At 46.5% G+C, this 26,548-nt stretch overlaps 1 protein-coding gene and 1 non-coding gene across 3 annotated transcripts; both read left to right on the top strand.

Annotated features, from left to right (window-relative positions):
• Positions 1 to 14,779: 14,779 nt before the first annotated feature.
• SSR4 (signal sequence receptor subunit 4) lies at positions 14,780 to 24,636 on the top strand. 2 transcript variants are annotated; one of them, XM_066614657.1, is made up of 6 exons: positions 14,780 to 14,879; positions 18,462 to 18,580; positions 19,185 to 19,259; positions 20,483 to 20,572; positions 21,691 to 21,756; positions 24,504 to 24,636. In XM_066614657.1, exons 1-6 carry the CDS (start codon positions 14,807 to 14,809, stop codon positions 24,606 to 24,608), a joined length of 528 nt encoding a protein of 175 aa, XP_066470754.1. In that variant the 5' UTR covers positions 14,780 to 14,806; the 3' UTR covers positions 24,609 to 24,636. The 2 variants fall into 2 exon arrangements, with proteins under 2 accessions (XP_066470754.1, XP_066470755.1); XM_066614658.1 differs by lacking the exons at positions 21,691 to 21,756; positions 24,504 to 24,636 and adding an exon at positions 21,297 to 21,405.
• Positions 18,721 to 18,857, top strand: LOC136643410 (small nucleolar RNA SNORA42/SNORA80 family). The gene has a single exon (XR_010794013.1). It is a non-coding gene; the product is annotated as a small nucleolar RNA SNORA42/SNORA80 family (small nucleolar RNA).
• Positions 24,637 to 26,548: the final 1,912 nt, after the last annotated feature.

The raw sequence follows: 26,548 nt of genomic DNA, 5'->3' as shown, positions 1-26,548 counted from the left end.
GCTACTGGCCAGTGGGTGGCCCACAATGCCCCATGTTGTGTATAAAGGGGATTAACTGAAAGCAGAACCCTTAATTGCTCTTTCCTGCAGTTTGCATTGCTTTGAACTCCAATTGACCAGCAGAATGACAGAGCACATACTTTATCAACAAAGGATCCCGGCTTCCAGCATTGCATGAAACAGGAGAGCCACTGCCAATCAGGATGTACAAGACTGAGCTAGGTGGACTAGTGGTCTGACTCAGGAGGAGACAGCTCATATGTTCATGACCTTCTCCTACTAATGCTTCCAGTGGCCCTTTCCTACATATTCCTTTCCTTGGGTGCCATGTTTGGTTTTCTCTGAGGCAGGCCATACTCAGGCAACAGTATTGGATCTCTCAAGCTGTGGATTTGTTAAGCCTCCTAATGATGGCTGTTTGGGTTTAGAGGGCTCAGGTGAGCTTAGGTCTTAGATCCTCTGGGATGCCTTGACTGGCTGGGTATATCTGCTGGCGCATAGGGCAGACGCTCCAGAACATCCCAAAGAGCAAAGCCATACAGCTCAGACATTCCCTTTTTTGGGCATCACTCTCTCTGGGAAACACAGCAGCTGGCTGAGAAACTGGCTCCTCTCACCAGTCTTTCCGGCTGCTTTTCACACTGGGAGCTGGGGTGATCCACTGCATTAGACCCTTTGTTCTTGCACCCTGTTGCCACCAGCTGGACAGAATCTCATCCCTATTAGTGCCTTATCTCACTCACAACTCCTGGCCTTCCCTAACCCAGTGACCTAACTGTTCCACATAGCTCAACAACTTCAGCCAGTCTTTGGAAAATAGAAGAGCAAAATACTTCCTCTCAACAGCTTGTTATCAGAACACAGCCATTCTTCCGTCACTGCCACATATACCCCAGATGAGGCTGTCAAATTCAGTACAGTACTGGGCCCATTTCTCTTCAAAGTGCTGTTTCTATAGGACCAATGAAGCTACACCTGCTGAAGTTCTCCTTTTTTATGCAAATGTTAGCAGCACAGGAATCCTGACCTATATGAAATTTGGCACAGAAGCAAAACATAATAAATGGGCATCTGCTGTGATCCTGCTGATGCCCAGCAAGTCAAGCTATACAGTCATGGAATCATTGAGTTTAGCACATAAATGGCCAACTGGTGGCATGTGTGGCAGGGGTTTGGGACATACCTGAGAGGAGCTGCAGAGTGTGTAGGTTTGGTTTCAGCACACTGTCAGTCTCCCCCCCCCCCCCACCAACTGCACTGCTGTCGGCTCTCTAGGTCAGCATACTAGAGGAAAACCCACTTCAAGACACAGGAGCCAGTATCTATACTGCAACGTGCATTGTCAAACCAGTCAGCTGCCAATATTTTAGAATCTACAAGTTTAGGGGAAGAAGGCAGAAGGTTGGTTATTAGGAGTGAAAGAGGGGAGGAGTGTGTACATCAGTGCATGCTGCACCATCTATGGGAACAGAAGTACAATTATGCCCTCTCATTGAGTCCTACAACCTTGAGAGCTAACTGACTGATCAACCCATTTTACAAGCAGAAAACAGTGGTTGAAAAGATAATGCTTTGGGGTATCTTCCAAGCCCACCAAGACAGTCAATGGATAAAGCTGAATTTGAGCTCATCTCAGAGGATCAAGAAACACCCTCCTCCAGTTCTTAAGTTTCATGACAATGCTTCCACTCCCTTCCCACCAAAGCATTTAATGGGAATAATTTTTTTTAAACAAACACACCATTTATTTGGTAGGCAGGTTAGACCCAAATTATTACTACTACAGATTGTGGGTACCATATAATCCACCACAGCAAAAGTAAATTTAATACCTGTGACCACTTAAAGAACTAACACATTATAATAGCATGAACTTTCACACATAGCACATGTTTTGTTCCTTTTGTTTTGTCCCTTTCTGTCTGAACAAGACAAAACTTGTATGAAAGATTTTTTTCTAGGATTTTGTAAGAAAAAAAAAATCTGTTAAAGATGTAACTGCTCGATTCTGCTTCCTTCCCTCAAACTTTTAAAAAGCAAGAGAAGTGTGAATGAGTTAAGAGCACTTTGTAAAGAAAATCTAAAAAGAAAACCAAACCAAAACCACTTCAAAATCTAAAGGAAAAAAAAAAGTGACTCAGTCGCCTTCCCAACACTCAGAAGCTGCATTCCAACTTATCTCTAACCTGGTTGCTTGAGAGGTTCTAATTCAGGCAGACCAGGCAGTTTTTTCTGTTGTAAAGGTCCCTCCCTAGCTACACCTCTCTCTCACACCTGCAAGGCGAGGGTTAATGGCAATCACTCCTTGCCATCTACGGGCAGCAGAAACTAAAGCCATAAAAGTCCATTTTCATTCTCAGCTGTGTGATTTATTCCCCCTCTCATAAATAAGTGTTGGGTGAATTAAGGACTCAAGGCCCAATCCTATCCAACTTTTCAGCACTGATGCAGCTGCAATGCAGCCCCTAGGTAAGGGAACAAATGTTCACTTACTTGAGAAGGCCTCCCCCATTGGCACAGCTGCATCAGTGCTGGAAAGTTGGATAGGACTGAACCCCTATTCAGGAATATGGACCAGGACCAGGATCTGAGCAAGGAATGGAGCTGGATACAGGGCTCTATATTCAGGGATAATTAACAGAAATTAATTGGCATTCTGAGCACACTTTTTAATCACTATTTTGTATGCATGGTTGAGATGTTAAAGAGTGATAAGGGGCTGGATTTCTCTCCTCCCACCACCAACCTTCTCCCCCTTGTATTGCAAGGTTGGAGGGGCTGTGGTAATTTACATTAGCACCTGTGTGAGGAGAGCAGTGGATATTATTCCAGATTAATTTAGAATGGGTGATCCTGTGTATGTGACCCTAGCTGGAATACCCCCCCCCCACTGGTTTAAGATTTGTTAGTGATCTTAATCCACACAAGATAACAATAAAGATAGGGCTTCTGAACAGCAGGCAATATTTGTTGCCCTTCCCTCTTGCTACTCATGGCCCATTTCCATCAAGATAGATACTACTCTTTCTTGAAATTAAGCTCTGCCGGAAAGCATCAATTCAAGCATAATTACGTCTGCACTCTAACCAATCTTTAACCACCCTGATTATGAAGATGAAAAGAGTGTTAAGGGGGTAACTAATAATTCACATTTAAATATGCCCCTGCAGTTCTCACAATTTTGTAGCTGCCCTAGTCTTAAAACTGCAGGTACCTATTGAGCTGAACCCAGGGAAAGGTCTGGGATCACTTGCTGCTATCACAGCATTGAAACTAGGGGCCTAATCCTATCCAATTTTCCAGCACCAATGCAGCTGCAATGCAGCCACAAAGTTACCTTGAAGAAGCTCCATGACTGCCCCACCATTACAGGTTGCAGTGCCCATCCTGTTGGCATGGCCGCATCAGTGGTGGAAATTTGGATAGGATTGGGCCCTAAGTAAGATGCAGATCTGACCAGTGACCTAGATGGGAGGAGCCTTCCAACTAAATGCCACATACCCTCTGGCTCAGACCCAGGGATACAGAAGAGAGCTAAGGAGAGACATGAAACAAATCAGGGGGGACAGCCTGGTGATTAAGCTTTGTAGGGGCAGAAAACAGCACTTGAGAAGAAGCTGGCTGTTTCTGGTGCTTCAAGTGCCCTGGGGAGGGGGGGGGCAGGGACAGAAGGATGACAAATGGGAAAATCTCATCAACCGAGCCCAGTAATAAATACCCAGTAGTTCTTCCCCTTGAGACTATGAGAAGGAGGATAAAAAAATCCCCAAGGCCTAGCAACCATGTTTCTAACAGAAGAGCAGAACAACAATTAAACCAATAAATTCTAATGCCCAGTTTGTCCTGCATACATAAGCCCTCGGTTCCAGCCAATACTGACCAATATTTCCACTGTTTCAGCCACAAGCAGCCTGACTGAGGTAGCATGATTTAACCAGCACATTTTGGGTGCCAGTGTTAAAGATGGCAAAGTGAGACAGAATGACTGGATCACAGGTCATTGACCATCCATCAGGAAGTCTCCTTCACACACACACACTCTCCTTCATATCACACTCAAGCAAACAGATGGTTCATTGAAGTGGAGCTTGCATAGGAAGACTCCTATCTCTCCAGTGGACTGTGAGATAGGATACAGGGATCCAGTAGATTAAATTTGCCTCAGGCCTCCAAATGTCTAGAGCAGTGGTTCTCACGCATTTAGCACCAGGACCCAGTTTTTAGAATGAGAATCTGTCAAGGCCCACAGGAAGTGATGTCGTGACCCGAAGTGACATCATCAAGCAGGAAAATTTTAAACAATTTTTTTAGGCTGCAGTCATACCCACACTTACCCAGGAGTAAGTCCCATTGATTATCATTGTTAAAAGAATACACATAGTAGCTTGTTAAAAGTACCATTTCCCCAAATGCAGTCACATCCCATGGTAGCATCAAGTCTAATATATTAAAAAATAGAATACTGAAATGAATGGGGACTCACCTGAAATTGATTTGTGACCCACCTAGTGGGTCCCGACCCACAGTTTGAGAAACATTGGCCTAGAGACTGATCTCAGTTCCAGTACCATCTTATCCATTTTGTCTAGTTTGACAGAGACACCTGGTGGTGATCATGCAGCACTGCACCAAAAGATTTTTTCCAAGTTGTAGCCTTTTGCATCTAGATTTATTGAATGGTTAGTAAACAATATGTAAAAATGATGTAGACAGAAAAGTAACAATTGGGAAAAGAATCATTTTTGCCATAGTAAGTCTTGCAGGCAGCCCTACCATGAGACAAAGGAAGGCAGCCACTTCAGCTGGTGGCTTTTGGATTCCAATAATAGCCCAATCCTAACCTGTCCTGGAGTAGGGCAGGCCACTGGGCCTGCCCTACATCCAGACACTAGTGTAGTGATGGGGGGCCAAGGGGGCTCTCAGCCTCGGGTGCCAGGATGAGGGGATGACATGCTGCACCCCGGCCCCCCGTGCGGCCCCCCAATATCGTGGCTGTGCCACTGTGGGCAACCGTTGCAGCCATGCGGCTTGGGGAGCCGGCTGCAGTCTGCAGCTGAGTTCTCAGGCTCCGCAGCAGTGCCTGCCCTCTTTCCAGTAGCGGGGGTTGGACACGCGGAGGTGGAAATGCGCAGAGGCCGCTGCAGAGCTCAGTTCTGGTGGTGGCGGTGGCAGCATGCACATGCCTGCTGCAGGGTACAGCGTGAGGGGAAAATGGCATGGGAGAGGGGGCTCGGAAGCAGTCTGGGTGGACGGACGGACGGACAGAGGTGTGTGGGCGGGCAGGGAAACGAAAGATTGGAGAATGGCAGGTGCCTTTGAGAGGGAGGGAGGGAGGGAGGGCTGGTGGGCAAATCAGCCAGGCAGCCAGAAGTCCAGAGATGGAGGCGGAGCAAAGAGCAACGTGCGTGGGGGGGGGGGCTCAAAAGAGGCAAAGGCAAATGGGTGGGTGAATGAGGCTGCAATCCTACCCTCACTTCCCTGGGAGTAAACCCCTTTGACTATCATGGGGCTTACTTCTGAGCAGACATGCAGAGGATTAAGCACTGCCAGCCAGTGGTGGCCCTGTTCCGGGGGGGGGGGGGAAGCAGCCAGCCAACCAGTCAGCCAGCAGCTGTGGAAAGAGGATGCAGACCAATACAGATGGCAACCCTGACTGGCACCTGCCCCAAAACGCCTCCCTCCGTGCTCAGCTGGCATGGACTCACCCATTAGGCTGGCTGAGCAGATCCCTGCCAGCCTCCCTCCTCCCTCTGCACAAAGGTGTTTTATGGCACTTTCATGACTGGCCTGAGCCAGTGCAAGGGACTTGTGTCGGCCCAGAGCACTGTTGGGATTGTGCCCTAAGGACAACAGAATGCAAGACACAGATCTGAGTTTCCTGGAGGTCTCCAGTGTAAATCTTACTGATATCAAATGGGAGCTGCGTAACAGCACTACCCACCTCCAAATTGCAGGAGATCAGAGACTGTAGCATGATATCTCAAAGCTATCTTCTCTCCTCTCTGTGTTTTCCTTGCATTCTGTCAAGTGGGGAGATCCCTGCTTTTATCTTTCATTGTGCCTCCTTTAGTAAGCACACAGCAAAGGTAATTTTGTAAACTCGGGAACCATAGGTAGAGATAGGGGTACATAAGAAGAGCCCCGCTGGATCAGGCCAAAGCCCCATCTGGTCCAGCTTCCTGTATCTCGCAGTGGCCCACCACATGCTTCAGGGAGCACACCAGATAACAAGAGACCTCATCCTGGTGCCCTCTCCTGCATCTGGCAATCAGAGACAGCCTGCCTCTAAAACCAAGAGCCTGCACATACCTACTATGACTTGTAACCAGTAATGAACCTTTCCTCCAGAAATTCGTCCAATCCCCTCTTAAAGGCATCCAGGCAAGATGCCATCACTACTTCCTGTGGCAAAGAGTTCCACAAACTAATTACATGTTGGGTAAAGAAATATTTTCTTCTGTCTGTCCTAACTCTCCCAACACTCAACTTTAGTGGATGTCCCCTGGTTCTGGTGTTACGTGAGAGGGAAAAGAGCGTCACTGTATCCACTCTGTCCATCCTCTGCATAATTTTGTATGTCTCAGTCATGTCCCACCTCAGGTGCCTCTTTTCTAGATTGAAAAGCCCCAAATGCTGTAGCCTCATAAGGGAGGTGCCCCAGCCCAGTAAAAGTGTGTGCAGTCTAACCACTGAACTGACAGCTAATTAATTTATTATTATATACGCAAAATATTATATCAGTCCAATATAGCTATTATAACCACTCCCGTATACATATTAGTTATTGATGTGAGTACACATATACTATACATAATTAGCTTAAACCAGTGTTTCTCAAACTAGGTGGATCACAAGACAATTTCAGGGTGGGTCCCCATTCATTTCAATTTTATTTTTACTATATATTTTTAATATTAATAGACTTGATGCTACCATGGTATGTGGCTGCATTTGCGGAAATGTTACAGATCTGTACCATTACAGATCTGGATAACAGGCTATCCTTAACAGGTTTATTCTTTTAACAATGACAGTCAATGGGGCTTACTCCTGGGTAAGTGTGGATAGAACTGCAGCCTTTGGGATGTTTGGGGATATGTCACCCAACTATAATATAGTTACAGGTCCATTTTGTCTATTTTACAACATTATCCTTTCCCTGTTTTATATATTTAGGGTGTAAGATGCTAATGAAAAATCATTTTGACAGTTCTCCTGTCACTTCTCCTGTCCTGCACCTGTGACTCAGATTACAGCCCACAAAACTTTATGGGAACCACTGAGAACTGACCCAGGTCCTTTTCCTGAGAAGTATATTGGATATTATGCAGATCATAGTAGCAGCACATATTTTAAAGTGTTTTCTGTGCTTTCTGTTCATGATAAAGATATCGAAAAATCCACCCCTTCTCAAAAGATATACAGCTAATGCTATAATACAGTGTTCTTCAACTTTGGGGTTGTGACCCCAAAGTTTAAGAAGCCTCAGTTTTGGGGTCGCAGCAACTTATGGAAATGCAAAAGGTTGAAGTCCACTGGACTAGAAGACCACTAAGTAAAGGTGGAAGGTCTGGTATACTCCTTCAGGTACCTGGAGATTGATTCCCAGTCCTGCTCAAGTACTTAGCAACTGTGCTAAAATAGCTTTCACTATGCCAGGCTTCAAGGGAACTTTTTCTGCTCTCTCTAATAAGAATATCTGACTGCAGTGCATAGTGCTGGCAGGTGGGCAGAATAGGGGCAGGGAGTGGGCAGATAGAGTCCTGGGACAGGGATGGTATGGGTTGCATAGCCAGTGGCTGCAATCCCCCAACCCCCAGGACACTCATTTACACAAATTTCTGATCTGGTCCAAGTGTTACACTTGGAGGACGAAGACTTGAGGTTACAGACCAGCTTAGCATCTCATTGCCTCATTTGGCTCACAGAGAAGTTATGAGCCATGAGGGGAGAGGGCAAGAGAAGACCTCATACACTGCCTGCATATCTGGAAGAAGGGTAGTAACAAGTGTGATTCAATACATTATATTTTAAAAATAAAATAAAACCACATTCAGAATCACCACAGGAAGTGTGCTTTCTGCCAGTGTGGTAATTTGCTGTTACATCGGATTCAAGTTACCAGCCCAAGATCCAGACATAAACTGCCAGTTCATGCTTACCAGCAGTGCCAAGGAAACCACATCCTGTACACTGCTCTGGTAATGAAAAACAGACATGACTAGCCTTGCCCATGTGGTTTCTTCATGCAAGTGTTATCAGAATGGCACAAGATCAAGCCAAGAAGAATCAATTCCCACCCTACAGTCGAGTGTGTATCAAAGTGCGTTTCAGAGCAAAAATTTCCATTCCCCTGAACTTCTGTTGCACATCTCCATCTTCGATATTCTCGTATCTGTTGCCAGGGAGTATAGGGATAGTCACAGCCTTTTTGTTCAGCCTGGAAGCACGTACTGGTAACAAATTCTAACTCCCTATGCAGTGATACAGCAGCACTAATGTGGCATCCTCTGTATCCCACAGAGCATTTTGGCACCTGCATACCTTTCTTGGGGAAGGGAACATTTGTTCCCTGGGTTAAGGCCCCACTGCTGCCATGGGTCAAACTAGACCTGCTCTAGTAATATCACTGGCACAAGTCCACATTGACCAGTGAAGGCAGTTTGGGCCTGGGAAGGGGGTTAGGATTCAGTGGGTGCCACCATCACCAAACCTCTTCATGGGCCCAATCCACCCTTCTCCCCACCCTCATTGCCTCCCTGTTCTGCCAACCTTGCCCTGTTCCACCTCATCCCCGCTTTCCTCCTGACCCCTACACAAGTTTACCAGTCACAGTCCATTGTTGCATGGACCTGGCTGGTCACAGCAGTGGCCAAACCACACTCACTGGTGTAGTCACATTTGTGACAGTCATTATGTCGCTAGAACACTTGTTCCACCAGTGTAAATAGCCCTTAGGCTGTTTGTAGGCTGGGTTGTAGGTGTGGTTAGTGTTTCCCAGACTGTGCACCAGGACCCACCAGTGGGCTGTGAGCCAATTTTTGGTGAAATGTTGGGGGGGGGGGACCTTTGCAAGCACCCCTGCCCAGTTTGCAGAAGAAAATTGTTAGCTGGAATTCTTACCTGTAGTATGAGGTAATCTTCATAGTCCCAAATTAAAATGTCACATTTTCCTATTTTCTCTAGTATGCCATAGGTAGTTCATATGTAAACCCAGTTTCAGCCTTTTGTCTGGCTTAGAAGTCCCTAACTGCACACCTTGCCATTTGAGTTCAGCCTTCTGAGTATCCTAGAATGACTGTAAAGGTTTGAGGGAACAGTCCTTGAACTCCATTTCTAGGGAGAGTTGAGTAAATGTACACACACACAGAGAGAGAGAGAGAGAGAGAGAGAGAGAGAGAGAGAGAGAGAGATGGTAAAGGGGAAGCGGGTGGCATTATATGTCAAAGATTTATACACCTGCTCAGAAATCCAACAAACCGGTTCAGGTAGCCCCATGGAGAGCATCTGGGTGAACTAGGTGGATTCGCAGCTGGTTGGGCAGCCTTACACAAAGGGTGCTCGCCAGTGGCTTCACATTAGGATGGAAGACTGTTTTGAGTGGAGAGCCCTAGGACTCTGTCTTGGGCACAGTTCTCTTTAACATCTTCATCAATGACTTGGATACAAGGGGGCCTCATCAAATTTGCAGATGACACCAAGCTGGAAAGAGTAGCAAACACAATAGAAGGCAGCAGAAGCCTTCAGGAAGACCGAGACAAAATGGAATACTTGGGTGGAAATGAGTAAGATGAAGTTCAACAGGGACAAATGCAAGGTTCTGAACTTAGGCAAAAATAACCAAAGATGCAGGTACAGAATTGGAGATGCCCAGCTTGCAGAACAACATGTAAGAGGCAGTTATGTTGCCTGTATATATCAATTTCCAGAAACTGTGTTGAAGAAAGTGGCACCTAGTGGCAACAGAATGTAAAAAAAGATTGTTAGTGATTAAAATTGAACTACAGACTTCGGCTTGGGAACCATATAAGATACCCAATTTAGGCTTGGGAACATAGGATAAGCAGCATAATCATTGGCTTGGGAACCAGACAGATACCCACGCAAGGCTTTGGAACCTTGACAAAGAAACCAAATTACAGGCTTGGGAACCTGGACGAAGAAACCAAACTGTGGCTGGTATTGCACGGCTATTCGGTGTGACCCCTACGGTGATGGGGTTGCCAGTTTAAGTTCTTGAACTGGTAGTGACAGTGTCACCATGGAATAGTTATAATGATGTGGATAAAAAATTGTTTTAAAAAATCAGCACGACCTGAAAAATGACAGAATTGGATGTTGAAATATAGGCTGTTGCTAGGGCAATGTCTCCCAACTTTGTCCCTATTTTTCAGGCACTGTTTGCCTGCGTTAGAAAATCAAACCCATTTTTCTGGGGGGTTAAAGCATTTCTAGAAGGTACTTTTTTTGTAAAAGCAGGTTGAAAATACCCTATTTTTGACCTTTTTACAAAAATCATCAACTTTACACTTAATTTGTAAACCAATGGAAAGAGCTAGGAGGCTGAAATTACATATTTGAAAACAAAGTTATATTGAGATATTATGCAATACATTCCACAATTATTACTTTTATTATTGCTGGAGTTATTCAACAGTAAACTTTGGATTTTTTTGGAGCACAGATTTTTTTTGGTCAACTTTGCTGCAATTTTAAACACTCAACAATTTTAACCACGCCTAACAAAAATTGCTATTAGTTTCATTAAATAGAACACAAAAAGTTGTATAAGATAGCTAAGTTTCATTTGTTTTGAAAAAATAGCAAGGGAGATATTATGTCTCAAAGTTGTCAAAATCTCACAATCGTACTGAACATGGTCGCAGTATGGGGTCAAACAAACGGCTGTATCTCCACAAGTATTCCACCAGCGAACCTAAAACTTTACCAAAGTTCGTTTGAGACATGCAGGACTCTACACACAAAATTTCATTAAAATCGCTCAGGGAGCCCTAGACCACTTGACATGGAATGACCCCCCTGCTAACTGGGTAAGAGGCACTTTTTCAAGTGGGCGCTCCTAAAAGAGGAGCAGGGAGAGAATAACTGGCCCTCCTCACCCCAGCAGTGTCTTTTCTAGTGGCTGTCTGCTGGTGTTCTTTTGCAGAAAGATGGGGTAAGTAAAGTAAAGAAATAATAATAAAAAATAAAGACCTTTTTTCCTACTGCTACCACCAAACCCTGCTAGTCTGCTGCTAACAGGCGCAGAGCAGTAAAAAGGTTTCAAAGAAAAGTAAAACAAATCTTCAGAAAGAAAAATAATTTGCAAGCACATGCGTCTCTGTTGACAACACAGGTCCTAGACCAGTAATTTTCAACCTTTTACGTCTCAGGGCACACTGACAAGGTACTAAAATTGTCATGGCACACCATTGGTTTTTTGACAATTGACAAGGCACACTGTGCTGTTGGTAGGAAGCTCACATCCCCATTGCCCCTACTGACTTTTCCCCAAACTCTTGTGGCAACCTGCAGACCATTAGGGTCTAGGACAGCCATTTTCAACCACTGTGTCATGGCACACACTGGTGTGCCATGGCACAGTGGTTGAAAATGGCTATCTTAGACCCTAATCCTAGAATAATTGCCACAGGAAGTAGTGATGGCATCTTGCCTGGAAGCCTTTAAGAGGGGATTGGACGAATTTCTGGAGGAAAGGTTCATTACTGGTTACAAGTCATAGTAGGTATGTGCAGGCTCTTGGTTTTAGAGGCAGGCTGTCTCTGATTGCCAGATGCAGGAGAGGGCACCAGGATGAGGTCTCTTGTTATCTGGTGTGCTCCCTGAAGCATGTGGTGGGCCACTGTGAGATGCAGGATGCTGGACTAGATGGGCCTTTGGCCTGGTCCAGTAGGGCTCTTCTTATGTTCAATTCCTTTTGCAAGAGTGTATGAGACTTTGTGACTGAATACAGAATGAAGACAAGAAAGGAGCTTTTAGGGAGGGATTGAGGGCCCAATCCTATCCAATTTTCCAGTGCAGCTGTGCCAATGGGTGCTTCCTGTGTTGGGGGTGCAGTCACAGAGGCCTCCTTAAGGTTTGGGAACATTTGTTCCCTTACCCCGGGGCTGCATTGCGGTTGCACTGGTGCTGGAAAGCTGGCTAGTGCTGGCCTGCCAGTTGTGTACGGTAGAGGAAGAAGTCATTCCTAAAATGATGGTTAAAATATGAGACAGAAGAGGAACTGAGGGACTGCTGAGGGAGAATCAGCATGGCTTCTGTAAGGGTAAGTCTTGCCTCACGAACCTTACAGAATTCTTTGAAAAGGTCAACAGGCATGTGGATGCGGGATAACCTGTAGACATTATATATCTGGACTTTCAGAAGGCCTTCGACACTGTCCCTCACCAAAGGCTACTGAAAAAACTCCAGTCAGGGAATTAGAGGACAGGCCCTCTCATGGATAGAGAACTGGTTGAAGGCCAGGAAACAGAGAGTGGGTGTCAATGGGCAATTTTCACAATGGAGAGAAGTGAAAAGCGATGTGCCCCAAGGATCTGTCCTGGGACCGGTGCTTTTCAACCTCTTCATAAATGACCTGGAGACAGGGTTGAGCAGTGAGGTGGCAAAGTTTGCAGACGACACCAAACTTTTCCGAGTGATGAAGACCAGAAGTGATTGTGAGGAGCTCCAGAAGGATCTCTCCAGACTGGCAGAATGGGCAGCAAAATGGCAGATGCGTTTCAATGTAAGTAAGTGTAAAGTCATGCACATTGGGGCAAAAAATCAAAACTTCACATATAGGCTGATGGGTTCTGAGCTGTCTGTGACAGGAGAGGTCTTGGGGTGGTGGTGGACAGGTCGATTAAAGTGTCAACCCAATGTGCGGGGGCAGTAAAGAAGGCCAATTCTATGCTTGGGATCATTAGAAAAGGTATTGAGAACAAAACGGCTAATATTATAATGCTGTTGTACAAATCGATGGTAAGGCCACACCTGGAGTATTGTGTCCAGTTCTGGTCGCCGCATCTCAAAAAAGACATAGTGGAAATGGAAAAGATGCAAAAGAGAGCGACTAAGATGATTACTGGGCTGGGGCACCTTCCTTATGAGGAAAGGTTAAGGCATTTGGGCGTCTTCAGCCTAGAAAAGAGACGCTTGAGGGGGGACATGATTGAGACATACAAAATTATGCAGGGGATGGACAGAGTGGATAGGGAGATGCTCTTTACACTCACACAACACCAGAACCAGGGGACATCCACTAAAATTGAGTGTTGGGAGAGTTAGAACAGACAAAAGAAAATATTTCTTTACTCAGCATGTGGTCGGTCTGTGGAACTCCTTGCCACAGGATGTGGTGATGGTGCCTGGCCTGGATGCCTTTAAAAGGGGATTGGACAGTTTCTGGAGGAAAAATCCATTATGGGTTACAAGCCATGATGTGTATGTGCAACCTCCTGATTTTAGAAATGGGCTATGTCAGATGCAGGGGCGGGCACCAGGATGCAGGTCTCTTGTTATAAGGTGAGCTCCCTGGGGCATTTGGTGGGCCGGTGTGAGATACAGGAAGCTGGACTAGATGGGCCTATGGCCTGGTCCAGTGGGGCTGTTCTTATGAACTGGTTAAGCAGCATGCGATGCAACGGGCAAGAAATGTGGGTCATGAGATATCCCTGGAGCGACGGGAGGGCTTGTGGATTGAAAGTTACTTTGAACGTGAACCTTAAAGAGAACTGTCACCAGGTGGCGTCTGACTCCAGGGAGCCTGGCAAAAGCGTGCAAAGGAACAGGGGCGAGAGACAAGAAGGGTCGTCGCCTCACGTGTGGACCTGCACACAAGCCAGGAAATGCTTTGGTGGCCCAGCAAGTGCAGCTGGTACTGAAGGTAAATGCACAAGTGAAACCGGGGCGCTTTTGTCGGGAGCACTGGACGACTCGGCTCAGAAAGACGGAGGCTGTTCTGCACACGCCAAGCGCGGGGACGCTCGGAGGCGCCTGGAGCGGCGCCGGCTGAAGGTCTGGGCTCAGGCAGAAAGCGGCACTCGGGAGATCTTCGACTGCAGTCCGGGGCGTTGCGCGCGGGTCGCCTCCTATTGCCGCGCCCGCCTCGCGCCCCCAGACTGCCAGGCCCGCTCTGCACTGGCCTGCGAGCGTCGCGATGCTGCTGCTGCTGCTGCTGTCGCGAGAAGGCGGGCGGGCGGGCGGCCTCGCATGAAGGAAGAGCTGCGCGCGCAACGGCCGCCTCTTCAACGCTACGACGCCCCGCCCTCTCCAACCTCCCCAGCAGCGGGGCGGCCCCGGGTGAGGGAGTAAATGTGCTCGTTGCTGGCCCCCCACAGGGCGCAGCACACCCCCGACGGCGCGGCTGCGGTGGAGAAGCGGCCCTCCGCACCGCCTGCGCAAGTGTCCGGGTCACCAGGAAGGCAAGCGCCAGAGGCTGGCCGCACCCTCCGCTCGCCTCCTACGACAAACGTTGAACGCCGGCGGGGCGGGACGGCCCCTGGACAGGCCCTCCGTTCTCGCGTTCCCTGAGCGGAGGCAGTGGCGCGTGGCGCATGCGCAAAACGCGGACTTGAACGCGCCCTGTTCTACTGTCCGCGCGGCAGAAATCGCAGGCGGCCATTTTAAAGCGCTCTCGAGAAGGCCACGTTTCTTTCCGAGCCACCGTGTGTCACGTGACAAAAGAGCGCGAGTCGGGTCGGCGGCGTTCATTGGTTGGCAGCGCTTCCCGGCATCCCCCGCGCGGGGACGAGTTGGCTGAACACCGCAGGTTGGTCCTTTTCCCTTCTCCACTTCGCAGGCGATGGCGGGGGCGGCTTCGGGGCTGCTGTGGCCGACGCTGGCCTCCGTGTTGCTGGCGCTGAGTGGGGCGAGAGGTACGAAGACCCTTCTCGGCTGCCGGAGCTCGCCCGCTCCGTCGTGTGGGCTTCTCTACGGTTCTCTTCCGGCGGCGTCTTCGCCTCTCGGGGCCTTGCGCGGTCTCTTCCCCGCTGTGGGAACGGCGTTCGTGTGACGCTGCGCCTCCGCACTGACTGACTGGCAGCAGCTCTCCGGGGCTTAGGAGAGTCTCCCCGGCCCTGCCCGCGGCCGCCAGCACTTGGGCCTCAGGCCGCGTGCCGCCCCACTCGCTCGGCTCCGCTTGAGGGGCGAGGTGTGCGCTTCGGCCACCTGCTGCCGCCACCCGCCGGCCTGGGGGCAGCGCTTCTAGCGGGCCTCTTGGCAGCTGCCCCCGCGCCCCTGAAGGGAGCCTGGCGTCTCTTTCCAGCTCCGCAGGAGACCTGGGCTGGGCCGCTGCGCTTGTCCGTTGCCCTCGTTTCTTGGCAGCCAGAGATCTTTCGCTGAACGCGGCTGCGTCGATTTGACGCTGTAATCCCGAGTGTGGGTGAGAAGCGAGCCCCTCGTGGGCTTCTCGGCTGGGCTGCTTTGGACAGAGCTTGCCCCTTCAAGCAATCCTGCGTGACCAAGGTGTGCGCACTTGCAGAGCTCCTTCCCGCCCATCTGGGGGAATTCAGGGGACTTCTTAGTTGCAGGGACCTGTGCTGGTTCCAGATCAGCAGTGTTCGCACAGTGGCAGCTGGAGTGGGTGTTAAGATCATAAGAACAGCCCCACTGGATCAGGCCATAGGCCCATCTAGTCCAGTTTCCTGTATCTCACAGTGGCCCACCAAATGCCCCAGGGAGCACACCAGATAACAAGAGATCTCATCCTGGTGCCCTCCCTTGCATCTGGCATTCTGACATAACCCATTTCTAAAATCAGGAGGTTGCGCATACACATCATGGCTTGTACCCCATAATGGATTTTTCCTCCAGAAACTTGTCCAATCCCCTTTTAAAGGCGTCTAGGCTAGACGCCAGCACCACATCCTGTGGCAAGGAGTTCCACAGACCGACCACATGCTGAGTAAAGAAATATTTTCTTTCTTCCAGGCCAGATCCCTGACTGCATATTTGACTACATCAAGCAGGCAAATGTTATCTGAACAGCCCTGTTGCAAATGACAGTCTGGGACTTTCTCATCCTAATCAGCAACATCCTTTTCTTTCCCGCCTCCTCATTCTTGCTTAGTATTGAACCTAAGGAAGGGATTCTGATTAAAGTGAAATTGTGCTTACTTTATCACCTCTGTAAAAGTTCCAGTAAAAGTATGCCTGAATTTGCCTTGCATGGTGAAGGCAGTGATGATTGTAATTAGCATCCATAATATTACAGTATCATAATGCCTTTACCTGGAACTGCTGAAAGTTGCAAGGCAGTGAACCAGATTTCAGGGCTGAGAGAGAATAAAAAGGTGTTGCTGGTAAAGGGCATTGTGGGAACCTCAACATCCATGATGATGATCTCTGCCTTTGAAAATATAAAAAGCAATTCTGATCCATTGGTAGCACTAAGAATTTGCAGATCCTTTTTAAGTTAAAAAAAAAAAAGTGGAGAAAAGTGTATTTCTTGTGCTTAACCCGGTGTTGGCAAAAGTAGGGGTCAATTTAAATGATGCAGTAGATTTAGGATTAGTGGAAACAAAATGGGTGATGGTGTGATTGGGGAGCAAATTGGAGCTTAAAATGACTCTGAAGTTGCTCCTGTTTGCAGTGGTGATGGAATATGTTTAAGGTGGGCTTAAAGCTATATGGGGAGTGTTTTTAATTACTGTAGTGGTATCTTAATGGAATTCTTATCTTTAAAAAAGAGATAAGAAGTATTTCAAAAACTTAGAATAGAAACTTGAAATTCAGGAATAAAACAAGTGCCTCAAATCAGCTAGAAGGAAAAAGGTGTTCCTAAAGAATGATGTTCATGTGTAAGTCCAAACCCCACAAAGGTTTAGACTGTGAATGTCTTTGTTCTCAGTCACTGGCTTGGCCCCTGGGCTACTCTTCAGTAAATTGAGAAGGCATCAGGAAGTCTTCCTGGTCCAAGAGCACATCATTCTTCATGAAATTTGCTCACACAGTTATGTGGCAGCAAGCAATTTTGATCCTGTTTGCAGTGGGTGATGGATGCCCACTTATTATGAAGCCAGTTAAATCTAGTTTAAGTTGTAGTACAGTAGAGTAAATGAAAAAACCAATTTCACCAGCTTTGAAAAATAGAAAAGGAAGCTGGCCTGATGACCCCCTCCCAGTAGAGAATTCCACAACTGGAGTGTCACCACACTGAGATGGGTGGTGGATTACAACTGCAATTCCCAAACTCTCCCAGAGTTTGGGAGCTGCAGTAAGTTGTTGTGGGGGAGGGGAGAATGTACAGGTCCAGCCTTATACACGGATTTGACTGAACACTGAACAGGAATGGCCACTGCAAATGAGAAACAGTGTGCTGATCCCTGGAAAAAGGGAAAAATGCATCCTTTTAAAATCAGTTTAAAAAACTGAACAGTCCTTCAACAATAGCCTCCTTAATGAGAGAGAGAGAGAGAGAGGGCAGCTGGCTGACAATCCATCAGTCCTTCTCTCTCCAGGTGACCCCTCCCTTTCCCCTGAGCATGTGAAAGAAAGGTGATCACTTTGCATTGGTGAAGGGAGGGGCTGAGTGAAACACCTTTGTAAGGGCTTGGAGGAGGACTGATTGATGATTGTCTTCTTAATGACTCTTATCTTACATCACAAAGGTCAGCAAGGCTGTTTTTAAATTACAAAGAAATTTTGTTTTTTAAATTGATTTACTATAGTTCGTTTTTTTGCCATCCACAATGCTTGGAAAGGAACCCATGAGATATAATGAGTCTCAACTTGAAGTGATCCTCAGGATTGCACTGCTGCCAGGGGCGCAAGGGGCTCTCTTTTACTTACCAGAAGGAGCAGCAGCCTTCCAGGTGTGAAGGGAGCCCCGTGGAGGCTTCCCAGCAGATAATCTAAACATAATGATCGCGACCCACTTCTAGTTTGCAATTGTGAAACCGGAAATGGGTCGCCATTGTTATTTCTAGATTTTCTGCTGCCTGGGGAGCCCTGTGGAGACTTCTGCTGAGCTCCTACACCCCCAGAAGGCTGCTGCTGCTTTTGGTAAGTAAAAAAGAGCCCCTTGCGCCCCTGCCAGTGGTGTAATCCTGGGGATTGCATTGTTGGATTCCTCCCCTTCCCATCCCTTAAAGGGGTAAAGGCAGATGTCCTCAGGCTGGGATGTCATGGTGCCCCAGTCTGAGAACTTCTGTATTAAAAGCGTAAGTTCAGAAATATTGAATAGATCAGAAACAAAATGCATACATAGAATAAGTGCAGAATTTTCTTGAGCAGGGGGCATTTATAATTACAGTATATATATTTTTCTTGAAGCTTAGAACCCCATTGTCCTGACAGATTCTGCCTTTAAGTACAGCAGTGACATATCATACATATACTCGCATGTTATGCTGAACTCTATAGGAACTCTGTTTAGTGATGCTGGGCGCAGGTGCTGACTTATCCCTTTTCTGTTGAGCTGTGTAGGTTGAATTTACATGTCACCTTTTCCCCCTCAGCTGAAACCTGCACAGAACCTGTCATCTCTCCATCCTACTACACTACCTCAGATGCTGTTATCTCTTCTGAGACTGTCTTTGTTGTTGAAATCTCTCTCAGCTGTAAGAATGGAGCTCAGGTGAGTACTTGAATGCTTGCCATCTCTTGCCTCTAAGAAGCAAGTACGTTTGACATGGGCCAAGAACCTGGCAACAAGATTTATTTCTGTGCTATTGGGGGGGGGGAGGCTATTGTGGGAATCCATAATCTTTTGCATGTGCATGGTTTTGGATTTATGGCAGGTCCCCCTCCATGGGCTTTCCATAGTGTATCCCATGCTATAGCAGCTTACCTCCCCTAACCATTGGCTGGTGTGGCTTGCTGTAGTCCCAGCCACTGAAGTGGGTGGTACATGTCCTTTTTCGAAAAAGGCCAAAAGTTAGTTGCCTAGTCATGAACCTTGCATCAGGTATTGAGCCTAGTTCTCTGGTGTCTGTTCTTGAAGCCCTTATAGAAAAAATACAGGCTCTTAGTTTAAATGTTAGAATGCCCTCCATGTTATAGGGTTTGCAAACCCTATAACATGGAGGGAATTCTAACATTTAAACTAAGAGTCTGTATTTTTTCTGCCAGAGTTGTGATATTGATAAAGGATGATGAAAATCATGCCCAGCTTTCAGAATAGGTATTATTGTGCATTTCTGTTGATGAACATGTTGGTCATGCTGTCTGTCTGTTTGTAGAATGTTGCCCTCTATGCAGATGTCAATGGCAAGCAGTTTCCTGTCACTCGAGGTCAGGATGTTGGCCGCTATCAGGTATGAACCAGCAGCAACTTGTAGCAGTGACACTGGAATGCTATTGGGACTTACTTGCCTACTGACAAGTGGTACTGAATGTACCTTGAAAGCTTGGTTATACATCTTTTGGGTTGTCTTGTGCAGAGTGAGTTCTCTTTTCTCCAGTGATGAGAAATATCCTCAGAATATTTTGAGAGTCAGCCTGAAGATGCACTCCGTCAGACTCTGAATGCCTTGTGACTACTGTACATGCTTTTGTTGTTTCATTTTTTAAAAATGAGATGGCAAAAAGGTAAACAAACCAAACAGTGAATCAAGTAAAAATAAGCCAGATTTGTCAGTGCCTAGGAATGGAATCTCTAAAAAAAATTCTGGTTTGTATTTTTTTACATCCAATGTTAACAGTATCAGAATAAAGATTGACTTGCATCTAACACGAAAGTTACATTCCAGAATCCGCACTTGTACCCTAAAATCATGTACATGTACACAAAAATCACCTTGAAAATCTGCAAAATATGTGCTGTCTTTAAAGACAGCTTTAAAGCATAATTAAAAAGAACTATGAGAGAACTATGAGAGAACAGATGAGAGAACTATGAGAGGCAGAAACTGAAACCTACCGAGGGAACACAGTTTTGTTCTCTGATGTCAGGCTAACCCTGACATTTAGTAAATTTAGTTCCATTTAGTAAAAGGAACAGCAAATGGAATTGCCTGCACTATTAAATTGTCAGTTTTCTCTAGTTTTTTTTGTTTTTGCTGACCGCATCTAGTTGAATTCACATAGTAAAGTGCACATAAGATGACTATATTGTAGAACAAGCCCTATCCACTGCCTATAGTTTGTCTGTGGTGATACTGATGTGGTATGATTTCTATCTACTTGCAGGATTTTGTATCTGACTCTTCTGGTTTCAAGTGCATATTTCATATTGGTGTTATTGAATAAGTTGCCAGTCTTTGTGCTATAAAAATTGGAGTAGGGAGGCACCTTTCTTCTTGGATAATGTATGGTTGTGAATTTATGGTGGGTGTGATTCCATAGAGCTCTCCATAGTGTATTGCATGCTACCGAAATCTACTACCCCAAACCATTGGCTCGTTTAGCTTGCTGTGGCCCTGGCCACTGAAATGGGTAGCACATGTATCAGCCATCTTTGTGTCTGTATCCTCCACCAATTAGAGGTGAAACCTAGTCTCTCCCTTAGCACTAATTCAATTTTCATTTTTCGGAACAGGTCTCTTGGAGCATGGAACACAAGCTAGCCCGCTCTGGCACCTATGAAGTGAAGTTCTTTGATGAGGAGTCTTATAGCATTCTGCGCAAGGTGAGGTTGCCTCTAGTGCAGGGTTGCCCAAATCCTGGCCCTGGGGTCACTTGTGGCCCTCGAGGACTCCCAATCTGGCCCGTGGGGAGCCCCTAGTTTCCAATAAGCCTCTGGCCCTCCAGAGACTTGCTGGAGCCCACGCTGGCCCAATGCAACTGCTCTCAGGGTGACTGTTCGACCTCTTTTGTGAGCTGTGGGTCGAGGGCTCCCTCCATTGCTTGCTGTTTTATATCTGTGATGCAGCAGTGGGCATGAAGGAAAGGCTGGCCTTGCTTTGTGCAAGGTCTTTTATAGGCCTTGAGCTATTGCAAGACCTTCATTGATTCATACAAGTTCCATCTCTAATATATTCATTTATGTAAATTTAGTCAAATCTAAAATGTAAATTAACCCCCACCCCACCCCTGACACAGTGTCAGAGAGATGAAGTGGCCCTCCTACGAAAAAGTTTGGACACCCCTGCTCTAGTGGATTGAAAGAGGAAGCTTAGTAAGACATTATGGGCCAAGGCTACAGCCTTCCTGGCAAGTGGGGAGGAACATGGAGAAGGTGTGGGAAGCTTCAAGTGGAAGTAATACTGATGGCACTACCTCTGGTGTTGTAAATTTTAAAATCTTGCAGATACCATAGACCTTGGTCTTATAACCCCATTTCTATTCCACTAACCATGTAGCATTAAGTACCCTCATCCTACTTCCTATATGTGCCCCCTTTAATGAAATAGATCTGGAGTGATATCCTGCTGCACAACTACAGTACGCCTCCCCTTCGCTTCTGCAGCAACCTCTTTGAATCCTTTTGGAGCTAAGGAGCAGGGATTCCTTCCAGGGTACGTAGCAGGCATCCTGTGCAGACCTGAACGTTTAAAACAGATTAAGCATCTTCCCCATCAACCTTTGCAGTGTTCAGTGAGGAAGAAAGTTTTAAACATTTTTGCATCTTTAAGTTGATGGTGGTGTTCTTGTACTTCTGCATCATCATATCTTCTCAACTGAACCTTTCCTATTCAGTGTGATACAAAGAGATAGTGATGGACAGAATGCTATATAATGGATTGCCCCATTTAACTGACTTGCATGTGAAGTAAGCCCAGCTATCCAATTATTTCCCCTTTGTAGGCTCAACGCAATAATGAGGACATCTCTGAGATCAAACCCCTTTTTATAGTGAACGTGGATCATAGGGTGAGTAAAAAGCGATGGAGGAACCTGCTGCTTCCATGGGCAGCCACTGCCCAGGACAGTCAGACCAGTGTCCAATCTTTGCTCTTGAAGTATTGTAGTCAGGCTAGATTACGCTTGGTGTTTGCAGCATGTGGAAGTTTCCGCAATGCAGTATATATGTCCGTTCTATGAGATGGACATCTTTGCAAAGTTCCCTGATGCTTCCAATGTGGTTGTTTGTTCCTATGAGCTAAAGCTCCATCAGCATTGCCCCAGTAAAACAGGCATTGGGTGCCTATCTGTGAGGAGGAGGATGCCTCATATTGTGCTCCTTAAAATTTGGGGATTGGATGGAGGAGAGAATGCAACTATGAATTGGGCATAGAATGAAATCTTCTTGTTTGACTTGGATTGTAGGGTTCATTGTCACTTGTGCCTGAGGCTGTGTATCATCTATCTTATCCCTGGAAGAAATCTGGCTTCCACAATCAGAATAAGTAAATGTAATTTTGTATCTGATTTGCATGACTTATTCTGCATTTAATCAGGGATTGAATATTATAGGAATACAAATCTGTGCTGAGTTATGAAACTCTGAAAGCTTGTATGTGTTCGATTTCTGATATTTCACTATGCTTTCAAGCCTACCTGTGCAACTGTATGGTCTAGAGCAGCCATTTTCAGCTCACGGCACACTGACAAGGCACTACAATTGTCAAGGCACACTACAGTTTTTTACTTACATTAAATTACTACATTACAATTAATCTTAAATGAATAAATACACTTAAATCATTACATGACAAAAAAATTCACAAGAAGCTAAGAAAGGGAAGAATATATGGTTTCTGAAAAGGAGGAAAAAATGTTTTGAAGTCATGGAAAAGTAAGCCCCATTACAGTCAATGAGCTTACTCCCAGAAAAGTGTGGATGGGATTGCAGCCCCAGAGCCCAATCCTATGCATGCCTGCTCAGAAGTAAGACGCATTGTAGTCAATGAGGCTTACTCCCAGGAAAATGTGGATGGGATAGCAGCCCCAGAGCTCAATTCTGTGCATGCCTACTCAGAAGTAAGCCCCATTGTAGTCAGTGGGCTTACTCCCAGGAAAGTGTGGATGGGATAGCAGCCCCAGCGCCCTATCCTATGCATGCCTGCTCAGAAGTAAAACCCATTGTAGTCAATGAGGCTTACTCCCAGGAAAGTGTGGATAGGATTGTGGCCCAGTGCCCTTCCTCTAAAAGCCCCAAAGTGCAGGGAGGGTTGCTTTGGGGAGTTGCAGGCAAACTGGCAAGGAAAAGGGACTTTCAGGAACCCTTTTCAGCGAGGCAGTCCTTAGGTTCGGGCCTCAGCAGACTCGCTCATGATGTACCTGCTTGCCCGCTTCTGGCTTCCTCTTCTCATTCACTCAGCAGCTCCCACCTCCTGGCTCCTCCAGTCTTCTCTGGTTGCCCAATCGGCAGGCAGGCAGGCAACAACCTTTTCTGCCCAACCCTATGCATGTCTACTCAGAAGTAAGCCCCATAATAGCCAATGGGGCTTACTCCCAGGAAAGTGAGGGTAAGGTTGCAGCCTGTGTCGTGCGCACTTGCAGGAGCAAGCTCCACGTGGACTCCTCAGCTGCTGTGTGGGATGCAAAGCAGCCGCAACCAGTCCCTTTGCTGGCTGCTCCCTTCTTTGAGCTGCCTGCCACGGGAGGCTCAAAGCAGCCTCCTGCAGGTGGGCACGCTGCTGCTGCCGCCTCCCTCCTCTGATCCCACGGCATACCTGAGGCAGCCTCATGGCACACCACTGTGCCACGGCACAGTGGTTGAAAACCCGCTGGTCTGGAGAATTGCTTTAAAAGAAGTGGGAAGAGGGAATTTGATTTTGTCACTGTGAGAATTAGAGTTGTGCACTTAAGCAAAAGTCTTGCAGCCACATCCAAGTTAAGCACATATTGCTCAGTTCCTGCCTTTGGAGTCCAGTCCACCCATTCACTGACTTTTGGAGACAATTGGTTACACCTCACCATGTGGAACTGCCCCTGCACTTCCTCCTTAGTTGACAAAACGCTCATCAGATAGTAATGACCAGTATTTTCCATCAAAGATGGAAATGCCGAGAGTATTCAAATGACAGGCTGAAGCAGTATGCCTAATCCCTGATTTTACTGCTTGACGGTTAAAGATTTTCCCTAAGTGTGAACCAGGGTTAAAACCCTGCAAGCAAATCTTTGTTTGCTGTTGGAGCCACCTTCCATTACAACTGCTAATTTTCTAAGCCAATGGTTCTTGAACTGGTGAGTTGTGACCCACTAGTTTGTGTAAAGCTCTCCTGGTCTCTTTAAAGGGAGGGGGAGGGGTGAGGGCAGTCACATGATCCCCAGGATCGCAATGCTAACAGGGGTGGAAGGGGGGTGCTTTTATTTACAGATGGGTGCAGTACATTGCAGGAGGTGCAGGGAGCCCCACGCAGCCCTCTTCAGGGCTCCGATACTTAGAATGTTGAAAATACATGATCGCAAAGCACTTTCTCCTTGCAAATGCATCACTGCCCTTGCCCCCTCCCCCACAAAGACTTACCTTGGGAGTAAAGTTCCTGGGAAGTTTGAGAACCTAAGTCTTTTGAAATTCTTTATCCTCACCTTGGCTGCTATACTCTTCTCCCACTGAGCATGGAACGCTGCTGAGGACATGGCTGCATAACTTTTAATGATTTTCTTCAGACACACCTAAGCCTGTAACTAACTTGTTTCTCTTCTTACCTTCTTCCCTACCCACTTTACAGGGTGCATGGAGTGGACCATGGGTCTCCACTGAGGTGCTGGCAGCCGTCATTGGTCTCCTTGTATATTACATGGCTTTCAGTGCCAAGAGCAACATCCAAGCATAACCCACTTCAATAAACTCTTTATACCAACTTTGCTGACTTGACTTTTGAGGGCAGGGAGGGATGTTTCTAAGCACTGATCTCTACCACAGCTGCTGTCTTCCACTTTGCTCTTCAGCAGTACAGATACCCTATAGCTTGAAAATCCACTGTACATAGAAGCATAGAATACATAGAATGTTTGGGGAGATAGGAAAGGATATGGGGGGGGTACTGCTCCATTGTTGTTCAGGCTGGAAGCTTTTGTACTCAATCCCTTTCTTGGCCTTGAAAGTAGCTTTCCGAAGGTGGGAGGTTTGTTGGAGGGGTCCAAGGCCTAAGGGAGGACTAGAAAGGGCTCAGTATGGTAAATGCCATCCATCTAAACAGAATGGACTCCTGAACCAAACTCATTTTTGTGATGGTATGCCCATGCTTTCTTCTGCTAGGGAGTGCCTTGAATTGTCTTATAGCAGAGGCAGGCTCCATGATGGGGATTTCTTGTCATGGCATTGCCTTCTCACACCCACCCCTGGACTTCTGGGTCTGTTTCCCCTGCCTTAATCCTATTAAGCAGCCTGTCCCTGGGTGCATTGATATTCATGCCTCAGCTCCTTATCTGCCTAATGATGCTGGTTCCTGATGTGAGGGAGCACAGTATGGGTGGGATTATATCACTAACAGGTATTACTGTGCTCTAAAGTCACAGTAATGTGGATTAAAGTGGAAAGCCAGCCATAAAGAGGCTACAGGGACCAGGAACTGGGACTTACTCAGTAGGAACAGGTCTTGAGTTTCCTGGAATAAGCAGGCAAAGCCATCTGGGTATAGCACCATGCTTGAGGCAGCATGTGACTAGCTTGCCACCCAGAGCTGTTTCTGGTTGGCAGTAATCATCTCCATGACCTGTTTGATAGGAGTTAGCATTGCTCAGCTGTCTGCCTTTTCCCAGAAGCTATGCAGGCTTTAGCAATATCCCTAGTTTGAATGCTATTTGTTCTGCCATGGCTAGGGGGAAATGTGGGAGTTCCCTTTTTCAAGGTGGGAGAGTCCTTGGGGGTCCTTCAGCTTATGTAAGTGAATATCCACATCCAGTTTTACTTTGCTTTTCTAAAATATTCTTTAAAACCAGTTAAGTTTGCATTAAGTGTTTTTTTAAGCAGGGATGTTCAAAGATGTTCTCTTCAAAAAAGTGGATTGCAAGAACAAAATAGAATGTGTAGGCTTTATAAGCCATACAGCTCATTTGTCTCCTATTACAACCAATGACAGGAAGAGCTCTACGCCTCTTGATTGAGAGGGGTCTCTATTTTTGCACAGCACAGAGAGGGGAGGAAGGGAGCATGATGTGGGGTTATAAACCAGGCATGAAAACAGATTCTGAAGGGGAGTCCTCAAGTCTGTTACAGAACTCTTATACAAAAAAATACAAAGTGAACCCTAGCTTAAACTAAGCCATGGATTGCAGAGAGAGGAAAGACTGTTCTTAGATGTACACAGGTTGGTTAGTCTTGGATGCAAGACAGAAACATTCACTCTGTCCCAGAATATAATTTACAAGGTGGTTGAAAAGTGGACTGCAGATACTCTGTGGCTATAATTGTCATACATGCTACAAGGTGGTTGTTCTGGGGTCTAAGCATCACCCCTGATCTCCAACTCACTGATGGCATCTGTATTCCCATTTGTTCCTTATAGGCTGCCAATCCTCAAAAGTACAATGCAATTGAGTTATAGTATCCATTCTTTTGCTTTGGTATTACTGGGAATGTTATTCCCTTGGTTTAGACTGCAGCTGGTTTACTAGTTTAAACTATGAATTCCCTTACACCAATTTTTGCTCAACCCACAGGTATACACATTTAGTTGCGTATACCTAACATTGGGCAGAAATGTCTTCAACTCTAGTAGAGTTTTGAGAATACAAAAGGCTCTTTCCCTGCCCCTTGCACCTTCTCGGGTTC

Source organism: Tiliqua scincoides, chromosome 2 (assembly GCF_035046505.1).
Source record: "Tiliqua scincoides isolate rTilSci1 chromosome 2, rTilSci1.hap2, whole genome shotgun sequence".
NCBI lineage: Eukaryota > Metazoa > Chordata > Lepidosauria > Squamata > Scincidae > Tiliqua > Tiliqua scincoides.
This window is presented reverse-complemented; position numbering and strand designations above follow the sequence as displayed.